The following is a 27121-nucleotide window of genomic DNA, read 5'->3' as shown; positions in this document are numbered from 1 at the left end:
CATGATCGCCGATAGATCGCTTTTAACAGACTTATGGATGTTGGATGCGTTTGACACAACATTATTCATAGAGTCCAGCCTGTCTTAGATCTTCTCCCATATGCTTTCTCGTTTTTGCTAAGCATCCTGAATTGTATTCCAGATCTCGAGAGTTCCTTTTCCTGCTTTTTCTTCTTGCTCGGTTAAATTATTTATGCTCGGTAATAGTCTTTATCTTAGTATGTGTCCGACCACCGTCGATCCCCCTGTCTATGGAGGCAGCTGACATGGCCCCAACACATGACTGTAAGCGGTGCCAGACTGGGAACATCATACCAGGGTATAGCACGCGATACTGCCCTAGTCCACCTCCACTCTCTTGAACCTCCCACCCCGAACAAAGTGCTTGGCTTGATGTTAGCGGGCTTGTTGGGGTGGCCTGAAAAGGCTGGGTGAAGGAAGGCGTGTTGCGCCACACAGCCGCTGGTGTTTGCAGAGTTCGCCCTCTGCAGAGCGAAGTAGAGAAGGACCTGATCTCAGACAGGAAGAGTAGGCGGCGAGACGGCAGGCAGGCAGGGAGGCCTGCTGAGGCTCCTCGTCTTTGGCTTCTTTGTTGCCTAGAGAGCAGACACTGCTTGGACCTCTCTAGGTCGACTCTTTGATTGATTCTGTACGAGGGAGGGCTGCCCATCCCGGTGTAGGCTGCACTACCTAGTTTGTAAGAGGGGAGAGGGGGGAGACTCTGAGGAGTCTTTTTGTTTGAATTATTACGGGGCCAATCCCAAATAGAGATCGGTCCACTCAAAAATGACTAAGTGGCGCGGAGCGCTTTAGTCGGAGGTCGTAAGATCGGAGCCATGGGCTCCCGAGGAGTCTTTTCCCCGACCAAGGGTGCCTTTTCTAGTGGGAGTGGCATCGGGGCTTTGAGGATCTTGTTAGAGATGATCCTCGGCTTCTGGCGCTATCCCGGAGGTCTGGGGGCGGTTGGCCTCCGCTTTGTCAGAGACGGCTTTCCTGCTGGCGGCTTCCTCTTCTGCGGAGAGATGTAGGCGGTCTTGCGTGGTCCTGGTTGCGCAGCCCGCTTTGCCACTATCTTCTGGCTGATTATCTGCAGCTTCGTCGTCGGAGTTGCAGCTGCTGGAGCTTCGGCTGCCCGGATGTGCTGGAGGATCTTCCTGAGGTCCGGATCGGTCAAGGGCCGTACTGGCACATCCACAAGCTGCAGGTGTTCGGGCCACTCGGCGTTCAACACGTCGGATGACGACTTCGGAGTGTTTGGCCTCGGCTGAGGCGCTGGAGCGCGGAGCAGCGGCAGATCCGACTAAGCATTGTTGTGTTGTCGCTCTGGTGCTGGCTTGGTCTGAGTGGCGGCGTCGGCGATTGGAGGCTTTCGACGCTGGCGACGTACTAGAGCGAGCGCTCGGTTGACCCTGTCTAGCAGCAAATGCACTAGATCGCACTTAGCCCGCAGCTCCCGAAGAGCTTGGCGGTCTGTCTTCGACATGATCCGAATTAGCGCTGAGAAGTGTTGATTAGGGAAGGGGTAAAGAAATTACGCTAAGTATTTTCTTCAGAACAAAAATCAGATTTATTGCGTATGAGTGTACTGTGCAAGTAGCCTAGGCTCCGTGCTGCCACTCAGACGCGGTCTGATGCAGGGAAAGGAATGCCTCGACCTGGAATCCGGTCCGGTTATATGCTCTCCGAAACGCCACTCCGCTCTGGGGACTACAGCAGCTGCCTAGCGGCCGTACGCGGTACTAGCAGTGTGGCGGGCGCGCTGCGGCGCATGCAGCGCTGTCAAGCGGGTTGCGGGTATCCAGGGGCTTATGCGAGAGAGCATGCGGGTGGGTTATAACAGGCTCTCTGGAGAGTTTCTGGCAGACATCAAGTAATATCACGCACTCGCCTTAGCCGATTGACCGGTACTGGCTATGTGACCGGTCTCCAATCTCACCGTCAGCGGGAGCCAAAGGTGGTTCAGGTCACTTTGGCTCGCAACCTCACATTGCCTCCCCACCCAGGATCTCCTTTTGGCAGCTTACGGGTCGCACTGCACGGCAAACGCGGCGGCCTGATTTGGTCCACGGAGCATATTTTATTTCTGCTCTACCCACCGAGGTATATATCTCAGCGAGCTCTCCCCCATCCACCACTCGGGAGACGCGCTACATACGGGTGTCAGGCTTACCCGCGCGCGCGTGCGTGCGTGCGTGTGTGTGTGTATGAGTGTGTGATTGCGCTCATCTGTGGGTTTAATATATATAGTCATACGATTTTATAATATTTCTTATATGAGTAAGCCTACTATTTTAGTTTAATTTTTAACTTTCAGATCACAGCCAGTTCTCGATGATGCTTCTGGAAAAAGTGGTGCTAAATTTTATCAGTCATTCGACAAATTATTTATTATAAAAACGATGACAAGCGAGGAAGTAGAAAGAATGCACTCGTTTTTGAAGCATTACCACCCGGTAAAATACTGATCGATTACTTTCGAAACATTTAGCTTACACGCATGTGGGAAATGTTCATACATACGTGCTTGTTGAAGGTATAAGTAAGGGGAGGGAGGAGCACACACTATTTGCTTGTAAAATGAGGAATAGTATTGCTATTGTCTATACATTTAAAATAAATCTTTTTTAGTATGTTGACAAATTTTCGTAAATTTGTATGTTTATTTGCATTGTTATTAGATATTTGTCTAAGCTCTTTAATATACTAATTTCTACTTATTATATGTTACAAGGCCTTAACTCTTCGGGAATTCATCATGATAATGTCAAAAAATATTGTTTGAATATATCTAATAAAAACTTAACCAAAGTAAAATGGTTAGGCGCGTTTTATGTTTTCCGTATATCATGAATGTCAATAATTACACAGCCCCACAATAAAAAAAAATTGGAAGTCCCAAAAACTTGACCACGGTACTTATATGTTATAGGGATCGCTGAATTCGAATCCAGGGTCATTTTAACCCCATCAGATCTTAAGTCAAGGTCAAATAGGGGTCAAATTATCAAAATACATGAAAAATACACTAAAACCATGGTATCTTGGGATTTTTTCGGGCGCTGAATCCGAATCCGGGCTTATTACAACCCTATCAGGTCATGGTCAAGGTCAGTTGAAGGTCAAATCATAAAGATTCATAAAAAGTAAAATCAAACCATGACATTTAGGGTTTTTTGGGGTCGCTGAATCCGAATCCAGGGTCAGTATAGTCCCATAAGGTTATATTTATGGTCAGTTCAAGGTCATGGACGTAAAGAGAGTGAAAAAAATAGTTATAAACTGAAACAATGCAAAAGGTAATGTAAACCATAAAGCAAAGAACAATATATATGCAAGTACAATCGTATCCTTTAAAACTATATCATAGTTTGATGCTCCTTCATTTACTTTAACTTTGTTTGAAGTATATGCAATTCAATAAAATACCCGTAAAAATATTAAGCCCATTACTCTTCTTTATGGTAACGAACTATTTTATTGTCAAATGACCTACGAAGTGGATTACGCTTCCGCTTCTCCGATGTTGATGGTAGATCTCTTTTTAACGATCAACAGTAATCTGCTAACATATTTACGTTCCATCTTCCTTGGTACCTGCGCTCCATTTCCTTGATATCTTGGTGAAAACTCTCTCCCTGCTCTTCGCTGTAATCACCTAGGTTTTCTGAAAACTCATCAACACGCGAATATAAAAAGTGTAATTTTAGATCATTAGGCAGTCTTCATTTTTGTAACTATTTACTAAATTTAAAACTATTTGTTCGTAATTTGGGCTCTTATGATTTCCAAGAAAATTTTTAATTACGTCCTTTAAACATAACCATGCTTCTCTCTCTCTGTATGATTCATTTTCGTAACAAAAATTTCATCATTTATCATCTTACGAATCTGAGGGCCATCGAAAATTCCTTCATTTACTTTAGCATCACTTAATTTGGGAAACTGATTTCGCAGATACTTAAAGCAGCTACCATCTTTGTCTAAAGATTTTACCCATTGTTTCATAAGTCCCAATTTAATGTGCAGAGATGGTATAAGAATTTTTTATGGATCAACAAGTGGCTTTTCTTTTATATTCTTAGAACCCGGTTCGAACTTTTTTCTAAGGGGCCAGACACTCTTTATGTAATGATTCTTTCTATCCCTACTATCCCATTCACATAAATAGCAAGGATATTTTGTGAATTCCGATTGTTGCCCCAGAAGTATTGTTATGATTTTAAGATCCCCACATATTTGCCATTTCTGATCATTGTATTTTATTCGGTCTAATATTACTTTCATGTTACAGTACTCTTCATTCAGTATTACCGAATATCCTATGGGAACGGCTGCATAAACATTTGTATTGTGTAACAGAACGGCTTTGAAACTTCTCGTCGACGAATCGATGAACAATCTCCACTCGTTGGGGTTGTAACATCCATGTTTAAAGCAATTCATCAACCCAACTATATCTTTGCAGTAAACTAAGGAAAATTCTTCATCTTTAGCGAAATAATCATGATATTTCTTATCTCTGTCTCGGTAGTAAGAAACTTGAATTTTTCTAGCTTCATTAGTATTTTCTTTTAGCCATGAAGCCAAGTACTCCGCCCCATCCTTTGGTAGGTCCAAATCGCGCATGAGATCATTCACTTTTACTTGTGTAAGTGGACCTTTCTCCTTCTTAGCATTATAGGGGATGTATTCCTCGTCACTTGTATCACTTTACTAGCAACGTCATTGTCTTCATCAGACGATTTTTCCGCAATAACATCTCCTTCCTCCATTTCTTCTTCTATCATTTCATCTTTATCATGTCTTTCTAAATTTTCCTCAAGATCCATACTTCCACTTACGTACGTACCCAGTGGATCTTCTCTTTTATCAATTGACGATTCATTTATAGGTTTTGTGACACTTTCAACGTTAGCGTAATTAATGTGCGACTTGATTTTACTATTAACTCCATGCAAATTCGTATTACAAAAATAACAGTCTTCATTCCTCTAAGGTTCCTTCCATATCGTAGGCACTTTCATTTTTACTTCAGTTTTACCATTTATGCCTTTCTGTAGCATTTTCCTACATATTCCGCATATGATTTTAGGAACCCAATCAAATTCGTCAATTTTCATGTCTAACAAGGAAAGGTGCCCAACCCGAACTCACCGATTTTGATGATTTTCATATATGTTGTAGAACATAAAAAAATAAGAGACACGTATTTTTTTTATCGGCTAATTTTCACTTTTAAGGGGTAAAAACCTCCCCTAAAGTTAACCCCCAAAAAGCGTTTTTTTTAAATATCTCGGCTTAAAATTAATATTTTTCAATGAAACATATTGGAGGTTATTTCTTACAAAAAGAGCAAGTATTTCATGGTGATTTGAAGAGTAAGAGTAGCATCCCCTATTTTTTAGGGGTTGAAAACATATATTTTTTGGCATAATTTTATAATAAAAATGTTTAAACCAACTAAAAAAAATTGGAAAAAATGTTTAAACATCCTTAATAACAAAATTTAGTTGACGTCTTTCGGTGTTTTCATAAATATTACCCCTAAGGGGGTAAACCACCCCTAACACAAAATAACTGTAAATATGTAATTCAATACATAATATTTTGTAGAAAGTTTGTATATAGAGGTTTTCGAGGTCGCTGATTACAAATCTGTTATCAGATTTTGAAAATTCAAAATGGCGGATCCAATATGGCGGACGGAAATATCGAAAAAAAATTTTATATAATAAAAAAGTTTTAAACGACTAAAAAATTTGGAAAAAATTTGTAAACATCTATAATAAACAAATTAAGTTTTTCGGTTTTTTCATAGATACTTCCCCTTAGGGGGGTAAACCACCCCTAACACAAAATAACTATAAGTATACTTCAATCCATAATATTTTGTAGAAGGTTTGTATATAGAGGTTTTCGAGGTCGCTGATTACAAATCTGTTATCAGATTTTGAAAATTCAAAATGGCGGATCCAATATGGTGGACGGAAATATCGAAAAAAAATTTTAACTTTCAAAAAAACTTGTTTACAAATGTGTGATCTTTGTAGCCTGTACATGTGAACTAAAGAGCCTTAAACCCTAAACCCCTAAAGAACAAATAGGCTAAATGGTTGTGCATTTTAACCAAACGACTCCAAACCCCTAACCTCCAGACAAGCCGAAGGCCTATGCTTTACCGTAGACACGAGTATAGACATATTACCGATATTTTATTCTATCATTTTGTATGTAACAAATAACGTCTCGTTTTATGTTTCAATCAAAGATTATTTATTTTTCTGCTTTTATAAATTAGCATAATTTCAAAAGTAATTTCATAAATTGCATAATTATATAATTTTATAAATTCAAAAAGTCCACACTTTTTTGCAAATGAAAAAACATAGGTTAATAAAATTAGTTTATCAAACTCTTTTGCGTTTTGTAATAAAATTTAATGTTGTCAAACTTGGGAGTTTTTCATTGTTACAATTATTTCGTAAGCCGAAAGTTTTTTAGATGAATTCTCGAAGTAATGGTTATTGTATCTATAGTAAAATATTTACAGTCTGGAATTCCATAATAATACTATTTGATACGATTTAATGAATTTATCAAAAAATCTAAATTTAATAATAAATATTATTCTAATTATTATTATTATTTTTCATTATCATTGCTATTATCAGTATTACTGTTATTATTGCTATTGCAATTATGCTTATTCTTCTTATTATTATTATTATTATTATATTACTATGATAATTTTTGTTATTGGTAAAAATACATAAAAGAATATTAATACTCGAACTTCATTTGCAATTAAAGAACACGTTGTTATTGAAAGGGAATTTTATATGCATTCATTAGTTTAATGAATGTTATCGTACATTCAATGATAATTCTACAGATAAATGTCTTTCACTCATAAAAGTTGTTGACAATATGTGCGAATCAGTATGTTCTTTTTTCAGATTGTTTTCATCGAGTGTTTACCTCAGCTGCCTGTGTTATTTTTTAGGCAGTGAGTGAGTTTTGTGGGTATTCTAGTTCGATGCCGGAAAGTACGAATAGTACGTCTTTTTGTTTGTCAGTGGTATCATACAGTTGTAGAAAATTTTCTTTAGTGATTTTATATAGATTTACATTATTCAATTTCAAAGTGAATAAAAGTTGAATAAAACCAAAAATAGAGTTTTCCGAACATCACAAAGTGGAACGAGAATTCTTCTCCAATGCATAAATTAATGATTTGATTCAATTTACATTCACTCGTTTTATTCTGGTAGAAATGTAGCAGTCGTGCCTTACATGCAAAAACACAGCTTGTATAAATTTTACCGCTTGTTTTCATTTTAGATTGAAAAATGAAAATTAATCCGTTAAACGTTCTAAACTTATTATTAGCATACTTTCAAGCGTTAAACATACCAGATAGTGTCACGAATTATCACGAAACAGAGTTGGCCGAAAAAATAAAAGAAATTTTAATAGATGCAACACATGATTTCAACGATGTAGAAATGATTACTGATGACTTTGGATTTTCAAGAAGAGTATAAAGACCATAATGTGGAAATAATTGAAGATGAAGTGCAACATCATTTTCCTGATCCGGATATAGCACCAACAAATCAATGTACAGCAGATAATGAAGAACTAGATTTTGAATACAAAAAAAGAGCTGTAGAATTTTGGAGAAGTAGCAAAACGAAGCAAAATTTAAGTCTCAAAACAGTACAAAACAGATTCAAAAAAGTATCATCTATTAGTCAGCTACGTCGTTGGGCTCATTCAATTAATAAAGGTGGCACGTATAGAGAAAAAGTAGCACAAATTTGTCAGTATACCCTGGATAATTTTCAAGCAGCTCTCGACAGTGGTTCAATTATCCATGATGAAGATATAATTCGATGGGCCTTACAAGCTAAAAAAGAAATTGGTTTTGATGATATTATATTCAAAGCTTCTAAACATTGGTTACTCAAATTTAAGCAAGCACACCGAATAGTTTCTAGGAAAATAAATAAGTTCATAACAAGAAAAACACTAGAAAGTAGTGCAGAACTTACGGCTAAAGCTGAAGCATTTATCGATGACGTTAAATCGTGTATACCAAGGATTGGACTCGAAAATTTGTATAATACAGATCAGAGCGGATTTCAGCTAGAAATGCATTCTGGAAGAACATTAGCAGTAGAAGGAGAAAAGCAAGTGCAATGTCTGGTACAGTCAATTTCAGCAACAACGCATAGTTATACTATACAGCCACTAATATCAGCTACTGGACAACTGTTGTCACCGCTATTTCTTGTTTTAAAGGAACCAAGTGGCAAGTTTGGCCCTATTGTAGAACAAAACATAATTAGACCAGAAAACGTGTACGTGGAAGCATCCAAATCTGGAAAATTAACAACAAGTAAGGGAACTAATAACAATTTTTACATTGTAATATCGTTGATCAGTTAATTAGTAAGTCGTTTAATTGCAGATCACTTCAAAATCTGGTTGGAAAAAATATTTTATCCCTATGTAGGCCATCACTCAATACTATTACTTGATTCTTGGAGTGGTCATTGTGACAAAGTTATAGAAGAAACAATGCCACAAAATAAAATTATTAACACAAAAAAATTCCAACTGGAACCACAGGAAAAATACAACCACTTGATGTCTATGGATTCCGTATTTGGAAAAACTTTGTCCGAACATTTTCTGATAATGTAATGTTAATGGATCATGATATGAATTTACATGTGAGAAATAATATAATTAAACTCCAATCATTGGTTCACAACCAACTGTCTTCACCGAGATATATAGATTTGTTTAAATATTCCTGGTATAAAAGCGGTTACGTCAATGAAAAACCAGATAAATTTGATAATCCTATAGATTTCAGTTTTGGAAAGTCTTGTGCAACACATTGTGAAATAGAAGGGTGCACAAACATTGCAATTGTACGATGTGGTTGGTGCAAAAAAGCATTGTGCTTTAAACACTTTTATGAGGACTACCATTATTGTAAAAACATCGTAAAATAATATATTTTATGCTCAATACAAAAAATGCACTATGGCAAAAGATAAAAGATTGTAGATTATTATTATACTCTAATATTATAAACAAAAATACATTATAAGTTGAATTTACAATAAAGGAATTTCAAGAACATTCTGATAACAATTTCTACGGAAATTATAAAACTGCTTCACACACAGAATTTTCTTGTTTACAAATTTAGGAATTTGAGGTGGTTTGGTTAAAATGCACAACCATTTAGCCTATTTGTTCTTTAGGGGTTTAGGGTTTAAGGCTCTTTAGTTCACATGTACAGGCTACAAAGATCACACATTTGTAAACAAGTTTTTTTGAAAGTTAAAATTTTTTTTCGATATTTCCGTCCACCATATTGGATCCGCCATTTTGAATTTTCAAAATCTGATAATAGATTTGTAATCAGCGACCTCGAAAACCTCTATATACAAACTTTCTACGAAATATTATGTATTGAATTACATATTTACAGTTATTTTGTGTTAGGGGTGGTTTACCCCCTTAGGGGTAATATTTATGAAAACACCGAAAGACGTCAACTAAATTTTGTTATTAAGGATGTTTAAACATTTTTTCCAATTTTTTTTAGTCGGTTTAAACATTTTTATTATAAAATTATGCCAAAAAATATATGTTTTCAACCCCTAAAAAATAGGGGATGCTACTCTTACTCTTCAAATCACCATGAAATACTTGCTCTTTTTGTAAGAAATAACCTCCAATTTGTTTCATTGAAAAATATTAATTTTAAGCCGAGATATTTAAAAAAAAACGCTTTTTGGGGGTTAACTTTAGGGGAGGTTTTTACCCCTTAAAAGTGAAAATTAGCCGATAAAAAAAAATACGTGTCTCTTATTTTTTTATGTTCTACAACATATATGAAAATCATCAAAATCGGTGAGTTCGGGTTGGGTACCTTTCCTTGTAAGTCAAACATGTACTTGTACTGCTCTTTAATATTTTGATTGATTTTTCTTCTATTTTTTGGGGTCTCATACTTGCCACAAATGTAACAAAAACTATCGCGTTTTGCTATAAGGCATTCTTGGTCACCAGACCTCAAGTGATAAATTCTTGTAGTATTATACTCTTCGAAAGCCAAGTTTCCCACTAACATAGAGCTGCGGTCGCTCGATGACGACGCCTGCGGGCCCGCTTGCTCACCCTTTTGCTGTTTGTCTGCCATGACGGCTCTAAAGCCTTCACCCAGGGGTTTAGCCGACCGAAAAAAAGAATCGGTCGTTTCCCACCGTCACCACGTGGAGGTACCCTGGGGACAAACAAACAGCATATTCGTATCCGTTCGTATCAAGTAGGAAATACAAGTGATAAAAGTGAGATGAAGATTACTGTAACATGACTTTGGAAATCTTTTGGGAAAGAAGACCTTAACACAAACCCAAGATAGTCAACATCAATCGTCTTGGGACTTACACTGAGAGAGACACCCAATAATGAAGACTGCCTAATGAATCTAAAATTACACTTTTTATATTCGCGTGTTGATGAGTTTACAGAAAACCTAGGTGATTACAGCGAAGAGCAGGGAGAGAGATTTCACCAAGATATCAAGGAAATGGAGCGCAGGTACCAAGGAAGATGGAACGTAAATATGTTAGCAGATTACTGTTGGTCGTTAAAAAGAGATCTACCATCAACATCGGAGAAGCGGAAGCGTAATCCACTTCGTAGATCATTTGACAATAAAATAGTTCGTTACCATAAAAAAGAGTAATGGGCTTAATATTTTTACGGATATTTTATTGAATTGCATATACTTCAAACAAATTTAAAGTAAATGAAGGAGCAGCAAACTATGATATAGTTTTAAAGGATACGATTGTACTTGCATATATATTGTTCTTTGCTTTATGGGTAACATTACCTTTTGCGTTGTTTCAGTTTATAACGATTTTTTTCACTCTCTTTACGTCCATGACCTTGAATTGAACTGACCATACATATAACCTTATGAGACTATACTGACCCTGGATTCGGATTCAGCGACCCCAAAACCCCAAGATACCATGGTTTAGTCTTTTCTTAATGTATTTTGATAATTTGACCCCTATTTGACCTTGACTTAAGATCTGATGGGGTTAAAATGACCCTGGATTCGGATTCAGCGATCCCAAAAACATATAAGTGCTGTGGTCAAGTTTTTGGGACTTCCAATTTTTTTTATTGTGGAGCTGTGTTTTTTTTACTGTGAAATTACAGATCAAAAAACAACTGAGATCAATTAAAAAATGTCAAATTTACAATCATATTATTTTATTTATAAGACGACTAACAAAAATCATTATGTTTAATTAAGGGCTCAGTCAAATGATTGGTAATTTAAACTTAAGTAATATATTGATAAATTACAAACAACTCTCAAGATACTTACTACGTAACTTGCCATGCCCCTTACATTTTGTTTATAGTATGTACATACTTTTACATTTAAAATATTTAATTTTATTATAATAACAATTTTATAAGTTTATGTACACAAATGAAATATGCGGAAAGTTACACTTACAATTAGACAACACCATGTTATCGGTCACCCTAGACATTCATGGCATTTATGGTCGATATTAACACGTGGATACGAAAATCTACAGCGCGCAATATATATCGACAGCCTCGTCATCGAAAACCCTTGGCACCTAGACATCGAGCGTGACCGGCTACCGCGAAACGATATTTGCATGTATGCACAAAAAGTCACGAAATCCATTTTCTGGGCCCCGTCATCAGTGACCCCGAATAATCAGAAAGTTTGTGCAGTGGCAGTGCGGCAGCTGTACAAAAACATAAACTTAATGTCAAACAGACAATGTAAACACATTTACTGTGGAAAAGCGATACCCAACTGTATTACACATAATAGCTTGTGCGGCCAATTTCACGGTCCTACCACTTTTAGACTAAAAGCCAACTTCACGGTTCTATCACACTGGAGAAAAAAGTAGAGATACTGTTTTGAGTATTTGTGATATATAAACTTGTTTATTACTAAGCGAAACGGTTTCTTAACAAATATTTTTATTGGAAACCATAGTTTAGCTTAGAAAACATACTGATAAGCCAAAAAACTCTCGAACAGTAACGATAACCATTTTTTTCTGTATCATGAAAAATTCGAACAAAATTATAGAAGTAAATAGTGTTACGGGCGCCGCGGCTTCGTCTGCTTCTCAAACTCGCCTTCGTAGCACTACCTCGCTACTTGATATATACGCGAAACACCTCTATATATACATATATATATATATATATATATATATATATATATATATATGTGCGTGTGTGTGTGTGTGTGCGTGTGTGCGTGGTCGTGTGCGTGTGTGTGTTTTGCGTCAGTAAGGCCACCCAGGTTAGCTAAAATTAGAAGCCACCAAATGAGTCGCACCGCGGCTCAAAATGTTTGTATATCCTGGGCCTTTTTGGAAATTTATGATGCTTGACCTAATATGGCCCCCGGAAGTAGCACGATCTGGCTTAACTTTTAACACTTTGTCGCTGCAAATCTCTATTTTGGTCAGAATTAGCTCGAAAATGTATACTCGAAGTTTTTTGGGATCGCTGAACACGAATCCATCCTCAGATTTCCAAAATTCAAGATGGCGGACCTGGTATGGGTCACGTGACCGGCCAACTTACCCAAATCTGGCTAAAACGACTAGGATATGCTCGTCAATGGATACGTGGGGATTTTTGGGGTCGCTAAACACGAATCCATCGTCCGAATTTCAAAATCCAAGATGACCAATTCACTTAAATCTGGCCACAACATAATATCATACATACATAAAATCATAAGGAACCGCTTGTTCTTGGTTACTCGGGGGTTATCGTTGTCGCTGAAATAGATGCCAGCATTAGATTAACAAAATAAACATGTAATATTTCACATGCATTATTGCAATTGTAAAACGTTAGGCAAAATTGTACTTATTTCTTTCAATAATTTTCTATGTAAATTTTTATGTGAATACTGCGTATATCCCTGTTGAAAATATATACCTGGATATCCAGGTGGATTTTCCATATGGATAATCTATATGGATTCATGTGGATTCCATATGTATTTATGTGGATTTTATGTGGATTCCATGTGGATATTCCATATGGATTTATGTGGATTTCATGTGGATATTCCATATGGATTTATGTGGATTCCATGTGGATATTCCATATGGATTTATGTGGATTCCATGTGGATATTCCATATGGATATCCACATGGGTATCCATCTAGTTTTTTAAAAAGTCAAGACAGTTAAAAATTTTGTATGCGCCTGTTATGTATAGTTCATCTAACCATTAATGGAAGTACCATCCGGATCATAACACCTAAACTGGGGTTGTGAGCTCCAAAATATTCACTTTTTAATTATTTTAAAGAAATTTAAATTGTTCGTAATGATAAAAAATTAAGATATTTCTTAATTTCATTAATTTTCAGATATTTAACAGATTTTGGCTTTGTATATAATACCTATATGATTGCTTAAAATAATTACACAGGCCACAAAAAAAATGAATTTGTATGTCCAGCGCGCTGAGTCCGAATCTGGCATTCGTTTAACCTCAGCACGTCGGGTTCAAGGGCATTTGAAGGTCTAATTGCAAAAATCAGCAATAACCAATACAAGACATCTATCTGTTAAGTTTTGGGGGGCGTTGAATCCAAATCCGGTATTTGTTTTTCTCCATGAGGTAAGTTTGAAGGTCAGTTCAAGGTCAAAGCTGTGTACTCTAGGAAGAATGAATTTTTGACTGCAGATTCTGAAAGAGCGGGAAATTTTACGTCCAGATAGATTTTCAATTTTTATTTAATATAATCCACAAGGTCATATGAAGGTCACTTAATCTTGTTGGATGGAGGATTCGTATGACAATAAGATAATGGGTTTTCATGCGGCAAACTACTATATAGTTATGTTTTCGGGGTCGCCGAATCCAAATCCGGTGTCCGTTTGTCTCCATCAGGCCGAATTGGAGGTCGTTTGAAGGTCCCTCGACAATTAGTGAAATTGAGTCAAGTTATCATTCTAACATATTTTTTGGGCCGCTGAATCCAAATATAAAGACCGCTTAGTACCTCGGGGTCAAAGTCAAGGTCATCCCAAGGCCAAATATACATTTTTTTTACTAAAAAAGGAAATTTTGACCACAGATTCAGGAAAAATGGAAAGTTTTACATCTTAATGAATGATGTGCAATAAATTAGTATTTGTCAAAAATAGTGAGACTGACCAACCGTCGTATGACAAACAGCCACACACGGAGACATGGGTATCATGTATTACAAAACTCATGATTTTCTTTTTTTTCTTGTTCTTTTGTCTTCGAATGATCGGTGTAGGGGATTCCGCTTTCTTTTCTTTCCGTGGATAATATGTTCTCTTTTCAATGTCCAACAAAAGTCCGCTATCATATTTATGTCCCACCGGCCCTGGTATCGCTGTTCCATTACTTTAATATCTTGATGAAACCGTTCCCCTTGTTCTTCGCTATAATCTCCAAGATTTTGTGAAAAGTAGTCTAAGTGTGAATGAAGAAAGTGTAGCTTGTAATTCATCAAGCAACCTAAACTATTGTAATTTTTAAATAGGTCTTCAACTAGTTTTTTGTAGTTCTCGCTCTTGTGATTCTCTAATAAGTTTTCCACTACATCTTTGAAGCTAATCCATGCTGCTTTTTCTTTATCGTCCATCTTGTCTATGAATGCTTTATCCTTTAACTATGTGCGGATTTGGGGATCGTCAAATATACCTACTTTCAATTTAGCGTCAGTTACTCCTGCAAATTCCCAGGTACGAGAAACATTGACCTTCTTTATTCAACGCTTTAACGAATTGTTTTATTAAACCAAGTTTAATATGGAGAGGAGGAAGAAGGACCTTGGATGGCTCTACTAATGGCTTGTTAATGATGTTATCCTTACGGGGTTCGAACGTTGATCTAGCAGGCCATTCTGCTTTTACATAATGATTCTTACGAGTCCTGCTATCCCACATGCATAAGAAATATGGAAACTTTGTAAAGCCTGATTGCTGACCTAGCATGATGGTAAGAATCTTGAGATCACCAGAGATTAGCCAGTTGTGTTCCTTGTACTGTATTTTATTTAATATCAACTCAATATTTTTGTAATCTTCTTTCAGGGTAACCGAATGGGCCACAGGTATTGGAGAATATTTATTAGTGTTATGTAATAGTACAGCCTTCAGGCTTCGCTTAGAAGAATCCAGAAATAATCTCCATTCCTCAGATTTATAAACATCCTTCTTAAATTCATCCATCAGACCCTTAACATTGTTGCAATATACGAGATCATTCTCCGCAGAGAAATATTTTCTGAAGTCTTTTTCTCTATTTCGATAGTAAGAACATTTAGTACCTTTCGTCAGTAAATTTTTTTCCTTCAACCTCGAAGCAAGTGACTCTGATCCCTCCTTTGATAAGCCTAACTCTCTAACTAGGTCATTAAGTTCTTTCTGATCAAATTCTCCTTTTATCTTTGTTTGTGATCCAGATGGCAAGTACTCGTCATTACTCTCGTCCGTTTCTTCTCTTTCACTCTCGGCTTCATCTGAACTAGAAACCTCTAATTCAGTAAGTGCAAAAGAAAGGTCACTTTCTACATCTGTATCTCTTTCTTCTGTTGGAGCTATAAACGGCTTCACCACGCTAGACACACTCGCGTACACAATTTTGTGGACATTAGATGAGTTAAAACCTTTAGTTTTTGTCATACAAAAATAACAATTTTCTACATTTTCTGGCTCACTCCAAACCATAGGTTTGACAAATTTTAATGAAGTTTTGCTCTTTTTGTACCGGCTAAACATCAGCCTACAGCTATTACATATCAATTGTGGCAGCCAATCTTGCTCACTATCAGTGACTTTACAACCGAAACACTCATCGTATACTAATTTCAAATCATCTGTAAATTGCCGAAGATTCAACTTTTTCAAAAAGTATTTGCCACATACATAGCAAAAGGAATTCACTTTTTGCTTACAACTATAAGAATTAGAGCGTATTCTTGTATTGTTGTACTCTACAGAGACCAAGTTTCCAACCACTGTAGAGCTGCAGTCGCATGATGACGACGATTGCGGACCTGCTTGCTCATCCTGACCAATCGCCGATACTGGGCATCAGAAACCCTGCATCGTACCTCTTCGTGTGCCGACCATGACGGCATCATGCCTTCACCCCAGGGTTTTGCTGGAAAACAAAAAGCGAAAAAAAACCGTTTTCCGCCGTCACCACGTGGAGGTACCCTGGGATGCGGCACACGATTATTTCGGGAGTGTGATAAAAAAAATAAGTAAAGATCACAGCTAGATGTAAAAATGTCCATTTTTCCTGAATCTGTGGTCAAAATTTCCTTTTTTAGTAAAAAAAAATGTATATTTGACCTGGGATGACCTTGACTTTGACCCTGAGGTACTAAGCGGTCTTTATATTTGGATTCAGCGGCCCAAAAAATATGTCAGGATGATAACTTGACTCGATTTCACTAATTGTCGAGGATTTGACCTTCAAACGACCTCCAATTCGGCCTGATGGAGACAAACGGACACCGGATTTGGATTCGGCGACCCTGAAAACATAACGACATAGTAGTTTGCCCCATGAAAATCCATTATCTAATTGTTATACGAATCCACCATCCAACAAGATTAAGTGACCTTCATATGACCTTGAGGGTTATATTAAAAAAAAATGAATATCTGGACGTAAAATTTCCCGCTCTTTCAGACTCTGCTGTCAAAAATTCATTTTTCCTAGAGTACACAGTTTTGACCTTGAACTGACCTTCAAACTTACCTCATGGAGAAAAACAAATACCGGATTTGGATTCAGCGCCCCCCAAAACTTAACAGATAGATGTCTTGTATTGGTTATTGCTGATTTCTGCAATTTGATCTTCAAATGCCCTTGAACCCAACGTGCTGAGGTTAAACGAATGCCAGATTCGGACTCAGCGCGCAAAAATACATAGGAGTACATGGGTTTTGTCGATGGACATACAAGTTCATTTTTTTTATGGGCCTGTGTTATTCTAGCAAGTGAAAGCTTTTCTTTGCTATTTAATTATCAAGTTTTTATATTATTTGTATAGTGTATTATGTAAATATAATATTAATAAGATAAATTGTCACATATTGATGTATTTAGTATATATATATTAAATAATTAATTATAAATATTAATGTAAATGTAACTGCGTTGTTAGCAAGCAAAACAGCGTTAAGCACTGTTGACCATAAATTCAAATAGTGTAAATCGTTGTAGCTATTTTTTTCTTTTTCTAAATATTTGAATATATTTAGCTTAAATCAAAGTTTATTATTGTCTCTTAATTTTAATCTGGGCTAATACTATTTTTACTGAAAAAATTTTGTACAATAAAGACAATTTTTAGTATGTTAAAAAATAACTATGGATAAAATCTTGCATTAAATTGCTATCTACCTATGATTCGTAAGTATTAAAAAAATAATTATTTGCTATTAAATGTTTTTATTTAGCTTATGTTATGTGATTTTGGGAACATGTGAAATTCTGTGCTTATACAAGCGCCGGTATATTGCAACCGCACAATTTAGAATGTCTCTTGCCACGGGTGTTTCTTAAACACAGCCATCCACACTGACATTTTCTAAAAACGCATGATTTATACTCCAAATGCATTTCGACGAAGTTTCAGCGAAACTGAAAATTTCACTATTACTAAACTTGCTCTTAGGAGAAAGCAATTGTGATATTGTAATGCATTAAAGAATAACTTTTAAATAAGAGGTTTTCACTTTATAATTTTACGATATTATTTTTAAATTTGTATAATTACGTACATAAATTTTGTGTGCAATATTGTAATAAAAAATTTAAAATCTAAAAAAGAATGAGACAAAGTTTATATTACTCATGACTATTATTATAAAAACATTGATTTCGGTTTTTTTTGGAAAACTATATGGATAATTGTATATACTGTCGCTACATTTAACATTTTTAAAATCCTCCACAACAATTTATAATTTATATATACATCAATTTCATTACAATTTGCAAGCCGATATCGAGCAATTGTCAAAGTTTGGTAATATGTATATAATATAAGGTTAAGTGGTATAAACGCAGCACAATTCATGATTCAGCAGTTATACATGAATTAAAATCGCAGTAAGATCTTTTTTTTTTCATTTCTATTTCAAAAATGTACTGAACCATACATGTGAATAAAACAAAGACAAACATATATCTTGAGCAATGATAATTATTAATGGAATTGAGTGTTTTGAACAGTATTGTCACAAAAAAATTTTTCAATTGCAAAAAAACATTGTAATATGATACATTAACGTGTAATATTTAAATAAGAGTATTCCATTTTATAACATTACGTACACTATTATTCTAAAATTGTTGTTATTGTATACCAGAAATTTTGTATACGATATACGATTTGAATTCGTTGTTTCATAATTACTAATTTTCTGACTGCACAATTTTTCAGATCATTTCTTGCAAAGAAATCGTAGCAGTCATATTCATATTTTGTGATACAATTATTCAACTGTTCGAATTTGTATACTTTTTTAAGTTTAATCATGTTTTTCTTTCAATACTTTGTATTAATTTACAGCATTTGCTTGAGTAGTTATAATGGCTGATTTTCATAAAACCACTGTACTCCAAAAATCCAAATTAGATCAGATAGATGTGTAAATCTATTTCAAAAGAATGGTCATCGTGGTAAAGACTTGCGTAAAATCACTAATCCAATTCTACAGGCATTCCCGAATTTAACTAGTAAGGCTAAAGTTTATAAGACATGCAGACAACTTTTTCTCACTTCTCAGAATTCGAATACTTTTGACAACATTTCTCATTGAGGATCACGAAATTTAAATTTAGATGTATCTGAATCACTGATCAAAAGTACATGCTTTTCCAGATAAATTATCTTGATTCAACAATTAAACAACATCTCGATTCAACAATCAACAAGTTCAGATTCACAAGATTCTCTTAAAAATGAAAATGTGTGACATTAAATCGCTGCATACAGAGTTTAAGAAATTAAATTCCGAATACTGCATTTCATTCGTTACATGTAATAAACCAATAGATGCGTGCTATTTGAAAGAATGTAAAGCATATCCAGATATTCAAATATTTTCCAATTACATTCTTGAAATTTTAGAGAACAGAAATATTTCAGACATTTTTTTAGTGTATGGCAATCGACAGACAGACGCACGTTGATGAACTGTGCCTGCAAAAAAGTGAATTTTTCCCACACCACGCGTAAAGTGCGCACTTTAGCCCCTCCTAGCCGGCACTAAAGTACACCGTTTACTCCCTAGGCAGAATTTTACGGCGAGGCGATTTCATAGCGCGAGCCCTTCTGTGTTACGTGTGTTCATATACTGAAGCGATTGACTCTTTGTTTTGTTTTGACAGCAAAACAAAACTCGCTTAACCTTTCTGTAATCGGTGCCAGGAGCTACAACGTACCGAGCGAAAACGGAGTGTAATTATAATATACCACAGCGCTGCGATATATAGATAATACACCAACTGTTTCGAGTTGAAAAATAGCTCAAACTAAGGTTCATCATCCTATACAGCTACCGTACAGAGCAGTGAGTACGAGAGAGATCGGTGCTAACCTAGAACTTCTATCAGCACTGCCGTGTAAGAGAGCTTTTACGACTCTAAAAGTAAAAATGCCTGTATCAGAAGAATCATCCGACAATGAAAACTTTGATGTCGAACTTCTCGTTCGCGATTTTGAAAACGAAGTGCAGTTTCTTATGAACAATTTGTTACCGCCAAAATCTAAGGATTTGTATCTAAAAGCTTATGACAAATTTATGAAGTGGAAACATAATAACTCAGCATCATTTGACGAAAATGTCTTCCTCGTTTATTTTGAAGAATAATCCAAAACTTTGAAACCGCCAACGCTATGGAGCACATGGTCAAAGTTGAAAACTACATTAAATTTGAAGGAAGGAATCAAGAGATTCTTAACTTAAAAACAACTGATTTTGGAGATACCAATAATCAGTTTATAATTCAAGTCAATGAAACTAAAACTTTACTTGCAATTTTATAATTTCAAGACAGTACTATGACGTAGTCAAGAAATATATACTACTGAGGCCAACAGATCTACAGGATAACAGATTTTTCGTCAACTATCAGAAAGGAAAGTGTTCTCGACAATTCATTGGCAAGAATAAAATAAGTGAAATACCTAGTATTGTTGCTACATTTTTACAATTTCCTGAACCAGAAAAATATACAGGTCATTGCTATAGACGTAGTTCAGCAACAGCTTTATCTAATGCTAGTGGAGACTTGATAAAAATCAAGAACCACGGAGGTTGGAAATCAGATGACGTAGCTCAAAGCTACATAGACTCTACGTCAAACTGAAGACAAATCTTTGATATGATTGCTGGTCCATCTAATAACAGTCATTTTTTGAATCATCCGCCAGTCAATAATATTTTTACTTCTACAAGTGTGCCAATAAGACTATTTACAGATATAACGAATCGAAGTGTATCGACTGTAACTACTGAGAAAAAAATACGTACAGATAATTCACATGTACCGTCGACCTCCAATATACAAAGCAATGCAGATAATTCCAATTTGAATAATCAGCATGGAGATGTGCCATCAACTAAGAGCATATATCATTTAAGGGGGCGAAGCCCAAGTGTGAAAGATAATGAAAATGATCAAGATGCAGACAACGCATCAAATATTACACCTGCAGAGGATGTTGTATGTTTACCTTGATGAACCTCCTGTGAGGAGATCAAAGCCAAATTCAACGAATGAAACAAGGAATAGAGATTCACATAACCCATCGAGTGCACTGTTCCAAAATTGTGAAGTACACACAGTGAATATAAATTACAATTATTATTCAAGCAAGTAGAATAGATAACAGATTATTATAGGTATATCATTTGTTACTTAATTCAGATAAAAAGTTTACTGTATTAAATTTAAAAATTTTAACTTATATGTAAATACTATTTTTAGTAACCTTTGTATATATTAATAAATATATAATATGATCTAAAAATAATAAATAGTTGTGTTTTGAAAACTAAAAATAATCTTAATTTTATTGTGAATGTTACTACAGTTTTTATTCAAATACTTCTGCCACAGTTTATGCCCGACTTTGCTCTTCAATGCACTTAAGTTAGCGTTAAACGGTCGATCAGCTATGCGCAAAGGTTTTTTTTTCTGTGCGGAATCAAGTATTATTACAATAATATATTGTAATACTTTGTTAACGTACTTTACGCGTGGGATGGGAAAAAAGAGTATATGCACTACGGGAATAAAGTGGGTAAACAGGCACTGTGTGAAGTTACCGCCCGAGCAAAGCTACTTCACCCACTTTACTCCATAGGTGCATAATCTACTATTGTCTCCAAAATGTGGACACGTTTAGAGGCGTTAATTCCACAACACTTAATTACAAAAAATCAATCAAACTATTTGTCAGATCTAAAAGATAAATTAAAGCCAGGCAAAGTATTAGCTGGTATGGATTTTTCAGAAAATTATGCGTATATCGCACAAGATGCTGCCCAAGCATTTCATTATAGAAATGACCAATGCACCGTACATCCTGCAATTTATTATTATAAAAGTAGAAATTAGATTATGCATCGCAGTTTAATATTATTGTTCAACAGTACAAAACATGATGCAGTGGCTGTACATATCATGCAAGAATATATTGTGCCTGAAATAAAAAAGTCTGCTCAAATGTTAAAAAAATAATTTTTATCATACGTGCATGAAAAAGGCCACTTTCCATGCATGTAAAATGAATGGAAAATCGAGTTTTTCTTAGCATTTCTGGAAAAAATTACTTCCTTGGGAGGAAAAAGTCTTTTCCTCTCAAGAAAGTAGTTTTTTCCTCACTTTGCAGCCTATCCAATGGATGTGTGTGTTTATATAAGTATTTTCAAAATTTTCGAAATTTTCAATATACTATTGTTTTACTTTGAAAAGAACTCGAATTTCCCATTCCTTTCATATGCATGATAAGAGACCTATTCATGCACTTATCATAAAAAGTACGGTGTGCAACAAGGGGGGAATGGCTTTTTCAGGCTCGAGTGATGTTTTGAGCACTCGTGTCCGTTTCGTGCGCCTACGGCGCCCGCGACTCCCACTTGTGCTCAAAACATCACCCTCGTTAAAAAAAGCCAATTTTCCCCCCTAGTTGCACAATATACTATTATGCCAGTGATGGTGCAAAACAACATAATAAAAATCGATTTCAAATGTGCAATCTCATGCAACATGAGGAAGATTTTAGAGTAAAAGCCGAATGACATTGTTATGCAACAGCCCATGGAAAAGGAGCTTGTGATGGTATTGGCGCAACATTTAAAAAAGAAGCCGCTCGAGCAAGTCTTCGAGCTGCACCCACACAAGCCATTTTAAATTCAAAGGATTTATTAAACTGTGCCTCAAAGAAATTCGAAAAAATTAAAATATTTCACACTATGATATACAAAAATAAAAAAAATCAGAACACACCTTGGAAGAAGAACTTCTGAAGCTCCTTACGTGCAAAAAATTCAAACTTTACATGCATTTATAGTCTATCCTAGTGAACCATTAAAAGTTTTACGGTATTTAGGAGCTAAGTAACATGTGGCAATACAAAAGTATGAGTATCAAAAATAGATTTCAATTAAAACTCGACAAAAAAAAAAGAAAAAAAAAGTAATACGGTCTTCATGTGGTAATCAGGAAGACAGTCTCAACCCTGTTAAACGCAGAGAACTTTTCAAATGAGGAAAAGTCAACAAATTCAATAAAACACTTTTCGAGAAATTTATTAGAGGTTAAAGTCTCTTGAACAGATATGCATCAAGAGTTACAAATTTCGAGCTGCTGAATTACCATTCCAGAATTATGGCGCCAGAAACTTCTCATAGCAGATTTTTCTTAATGCTGATCTAATCAATGAAAGGCATTTGATCTATGTGAGAATTATTTAAATAACAGACCACGAAAACCCCCGAGTACCCACGAAAAAGCGATTCCTAGTCGTTTGAAAATCTGAGGGTGGATTCGTGTTCAAAGACCCCAAAAACCCCTGAATATACATTTTTTAGCCAATTCTGAGAAAAATAGAGATTTGCAGCGACAAAGTGTTATAAGTTTAACCGGATCGTGCGCTAACGCTCGCGCTCGCCGCGAAGCGCGAGCATCAGGCAATCAATTAAAGCTTTTGGGCCAGATAGAGCGTGTCACACCGAAATTGTTATTCAATTATATGTACCAAAAATCGTTTCTACGGTTGTTGTTTATGTATGTTCGGTGGAAACTTGAAGAGTTCCCCTTTTTATGCGAGTTTCCCTATTTGACACGTTCTACAGGAGTAATCTGGTCTGGATCCGTATCCCTGCCTGCAAATGTCCTTTCTTTGCTTTTGGTAGCGGTCAAAATTAATACTTATAAATCTTACCTTGCGATTTTTACTTGAACGACTCACTGAATGGAAAACTCTTCCTTCTATAGTTTTTCTCCCTTTGATATTTTGGAATTTTGGGAATGAGTGACTTGGATGAATATATATTGACAAAATGTATTGGTCAATTCTATGTATATTTCCTTTTGAACAAACTCTTTACAATTCTACACGAAATTCTCAATTGAAATCTAATGATGAACACTATTGTATTTGACTAATCGATCAAGATTTGTGAATTAAATCTGAATGAGACTCTATAGGTCCGCCGGCTTCTGCGCCCGATCACGGAGTGCGAGAGCAGCGTGGTTCGAGAGCGCTCGGAAGAGGTTCCGGATCTCCCACGCCGTCGCCAGCTTACTTCCCCATAGCCGCGCTACAGTGTCGGCGCTTGTTGCACTCATTAGGCCTTACGGGGCCTGGCAACTAGTTGCGCGCCGAAACTGCAACGTAGCTCCGCACGTGCGCCTCTAGCCGTTAGCGGGGAAGTTGTTTAGGTCAGCGATATTCTTAGACACTTGATACTTTTGTGGCCTTGAGTCTTGCTGTACCTTTATATGTGTAGAATTTTCTCGATCCCACATTTGAAATTATTATTTCAAATGTGAATCCAGAAAGTTGTCACGTAACAATGTATAAGCGTTTTGAAAAAATGTTTTTTTACGGTAAATGTTGTGTTTTTAAAATATCTACAACTTTTACATTTAAGGTTTTTATGTATAATGTATAGTCTCAAAGTTTTATGATAAATACTGGTATTGCTATAAAAAAATCGATTTTGGCCTGTTAATTCGAATTAAAAGCATTTTCACGCTTAACTGTAAATAGGAAAAAGTTGTATTTTTTCGAGATCTATATAACTTTTTTTTGTAGAATGCATAGAATTCGAGTTAGAACCAAAATCCGTTTTTAGCTATTTTTTTATGTGACCGCATTCTGCGTATGCATGCAGGATCGATCCCATAATAAATTTGGCACACAACTTTTTAGCCCGATTGATATAAGACTCTTAGAGATAATCGTGTAGCACCAACATTTTTATTCAAAAAACACGCACAAATTTAACAAATTGTACCCGCATTTTAAAAAAATGTAGACGATCGGGATAAAAAAATATTCGTTTTTAGGTTTGTGCAAGAGGAGATTGTTCCCAAAATTTTTTGATGACAAAACTATAAGGCACTTCCGTGTCGCGGTCGTGCCTAAAAACGAAAGAGAAATGATGCTGTCGTCAGCATAATTTTGTGATGATTGCTTTAGCGAGAAAGGACTCATGCGGACAAAAAAGCCTCTTTTCTATATATGTATACACACACCCACACATAAACAATTACACACAGGATCATCCTAATATGACACCATATGATATGACTCCTGTATATCATTTACAAGACCTAATTGTTTTTAGTACATTTGCTGTATACCTAATGCTTCCTATAGTAGACCATGTCTTGTTCTCCTAGGGAGCATTGTGATACATCGATATTATTTATTAAAGTAATAGTTTGATACCATGCCCACGCGCACACTCACACAAGTATGTGTTTCTTTTTATGTGGCGTAGGCAGAGCAAGCTCTGAGCAAGTGGCCCTCCAACACCGAATCCCCACTGGTACTATCGTTAAACAATACTTAAACAATACTTCTGTGGGGCCCGTTAACTAGCCTTTTTAGGCTTCTCCTTTGGATTCACCAAGGTGATTAGGGGTTCAGGGTCAAACTTGTCTTCTTCATTCTGCATCCTCCTGTCGTCTTCTTTATTCTGCATCGACTAGCCGTATGCTTTTTGCAGCATCGTCTGGTTGTCTACTTCAAGCAGCATCGACCGGTCATACTCTGGACAGACTCAACCCTGACACCTACATTCCTCTGCATTAGGTGAGGGAGTCTGGGCTCAACTTAGTTACCTACGTTCTTCAGCATCGGTCTGTGTAGCACTTAGAGGTAATCAACCCTAGCTCCTACGTTCTTCTACATCGGGCAGGGGAGTGAGAGCTCAATTCTATGACCTACGTTCCTCTGAATCAGTCCGAGGAGCGTTTCGTGTCTACTACCTAGTGGCCTTCGTCTAGCAACAATTTTACTCAGCTGTTTCGCCTTGTGCGTACCTTTTATTCTGTTCGTAATTTCTAAACTTTCTGAGAATGGTCCTTACGTAGTTGTTTACTGCGCACCAGCCACCCTTCGACGCTAGCATAGCTGTCATCATTGACTCAGGGGTCACCCTAGTCTGAAGGTAACACTCGAGTTCTTCTCGTTCCATTTGGTATCGTGAACAGTCACAGAAGACACGCTCCACATGTTTGTTTGCTTATAAACATACTGGGCAATTTGAATTGTCCTTGATCTTGAAACGGTGTAGGTATGCTCGAGAGCATCCACGTTTGCTCAAAAACTGCGTAAGGTAGTAATTCACTTCCCCGTGTCGTCTATTGGTCCAGCCACAATACGTGGTATGAGGCGGTGCGTCTATCGCCCTTTTCTTCGTATATATTCTTTTGTGCTATGCAAGCGGATTAAAGTCGGCAAGTAAAACACGTGGTGAAGTGCTAGTATAGAGCACGTAACAAGTTTGAGGTTAAACTCGTGTATAAATGAGTCAAAAAATTAAGATTGAAGTAAAACTGAAAATAGTAACTGAAGAAGCAACCAAAGAAGTTACATTAAGTGAACAATTAACTAATAAAAGCACATACATGAAAATATAAGTATTAAGCAAGAAGAAAACGTAAAAAGGCTAGTCAAGCGAAAATTGAAGGTAATTTGATACCTTTTTTTGATGGTGTAAACTACTCAAGTTGGAAACTCAGATTAATGATTTTATGAGAGTATAAAGAATGTAAAGATCCCGCAAGCAGGTTAATGAATAACGAAGACAAAAGGAAAGAATCCGAATGAAAGAAAGCAGATTTAAAATCTAGAACAATAATTATTAGCACTATCTCGGATAAACAATAAAAGTATGTTAGTGAATGTACCACAGCATATGACATGATGAACAAAATTCGACAAGATGTATCTAAGTCAATCTACAGCCTTACAAATAATCTGTAGAGGGAAAATTGAAGAAATTAAATTAAATAATTATAAGAAGAAGAATATTTTGTGGAGAATTTTTTATGGAGTACGAAAAAGTAACAAACGAGCTCAAAGCGGCTGGTGGAAAATTAGAAGAAACAGAAAAGTTAAGATATTCTCTGAGAGCCTTATAGTTATATTGGGGACTTTATAGACGTTATCCGAGAAGATCAAAGAACAGTAGATTATGTGAAATCAAAGATAAAAGAAAAAAATATGACAATAACAGAGTCAGATAATAAGAGCAACGTCAGTACCTTTGCGGCACAAACCAAGGGTAAATGTTTCAACTGTGTAAAATTCGGCCATTTTAAAAGCGAATGTACGAGACCACAACAACAACATCGCAGCCGAGGACTCAATCCGTGGTCGAAGCAGAGGACAAGGTCAACCCAGAGGTAAATCTACAGTGGAACATCACGACAACAACAACTCATCCAAAGCATGGCTAACA

General features: G+C 36.1%; 1 protein-coding gene across 1 annotated transcript in view; it reads left to right on the top strand.

The window, feature by feature from the left end:
- The window catches only part of LOC100116347 (phosphatidylinositol 5-phosphate 4-kinase type-2 alpha), a 246197-nt gene that overhangs the window by 68753 nt on the left and 150323 nt on the right, over nucleotides 1-27121 (top strand). Inside the window, exon 4 of the mRNA XM_031932831.2 lies at nucleotides 2315-2453. Coding sequence (XP_031788691.1) covers nucleotides 2315-2453 — 139 coding nt within the window. The remainder of the gene's footprint in view (nucleotides 1-2314; nucleotides 2454-27121) is intronic.

Source organism: Nasonia vitripennis (genome assembly GCF_009193385.2).
Source record: "Nasonia vitripennis strain AsymCx chromosome 5 unlocalized genomic scaffold, Nvit_psr_1.1 chr5_random0002, whole genome shotgun sequence".
NCBI lineage: Eukaryota > Metazoa > Arthropoda > Insecta > Hymenoptera > Pteromalidae > Nasonia > Nasonia vitripennis.
The sequence above is the reverse complement of the archived record's forward strand: the minus strand, read 5'-3'. Positions and strand labels throughout refer to the sequence as shown.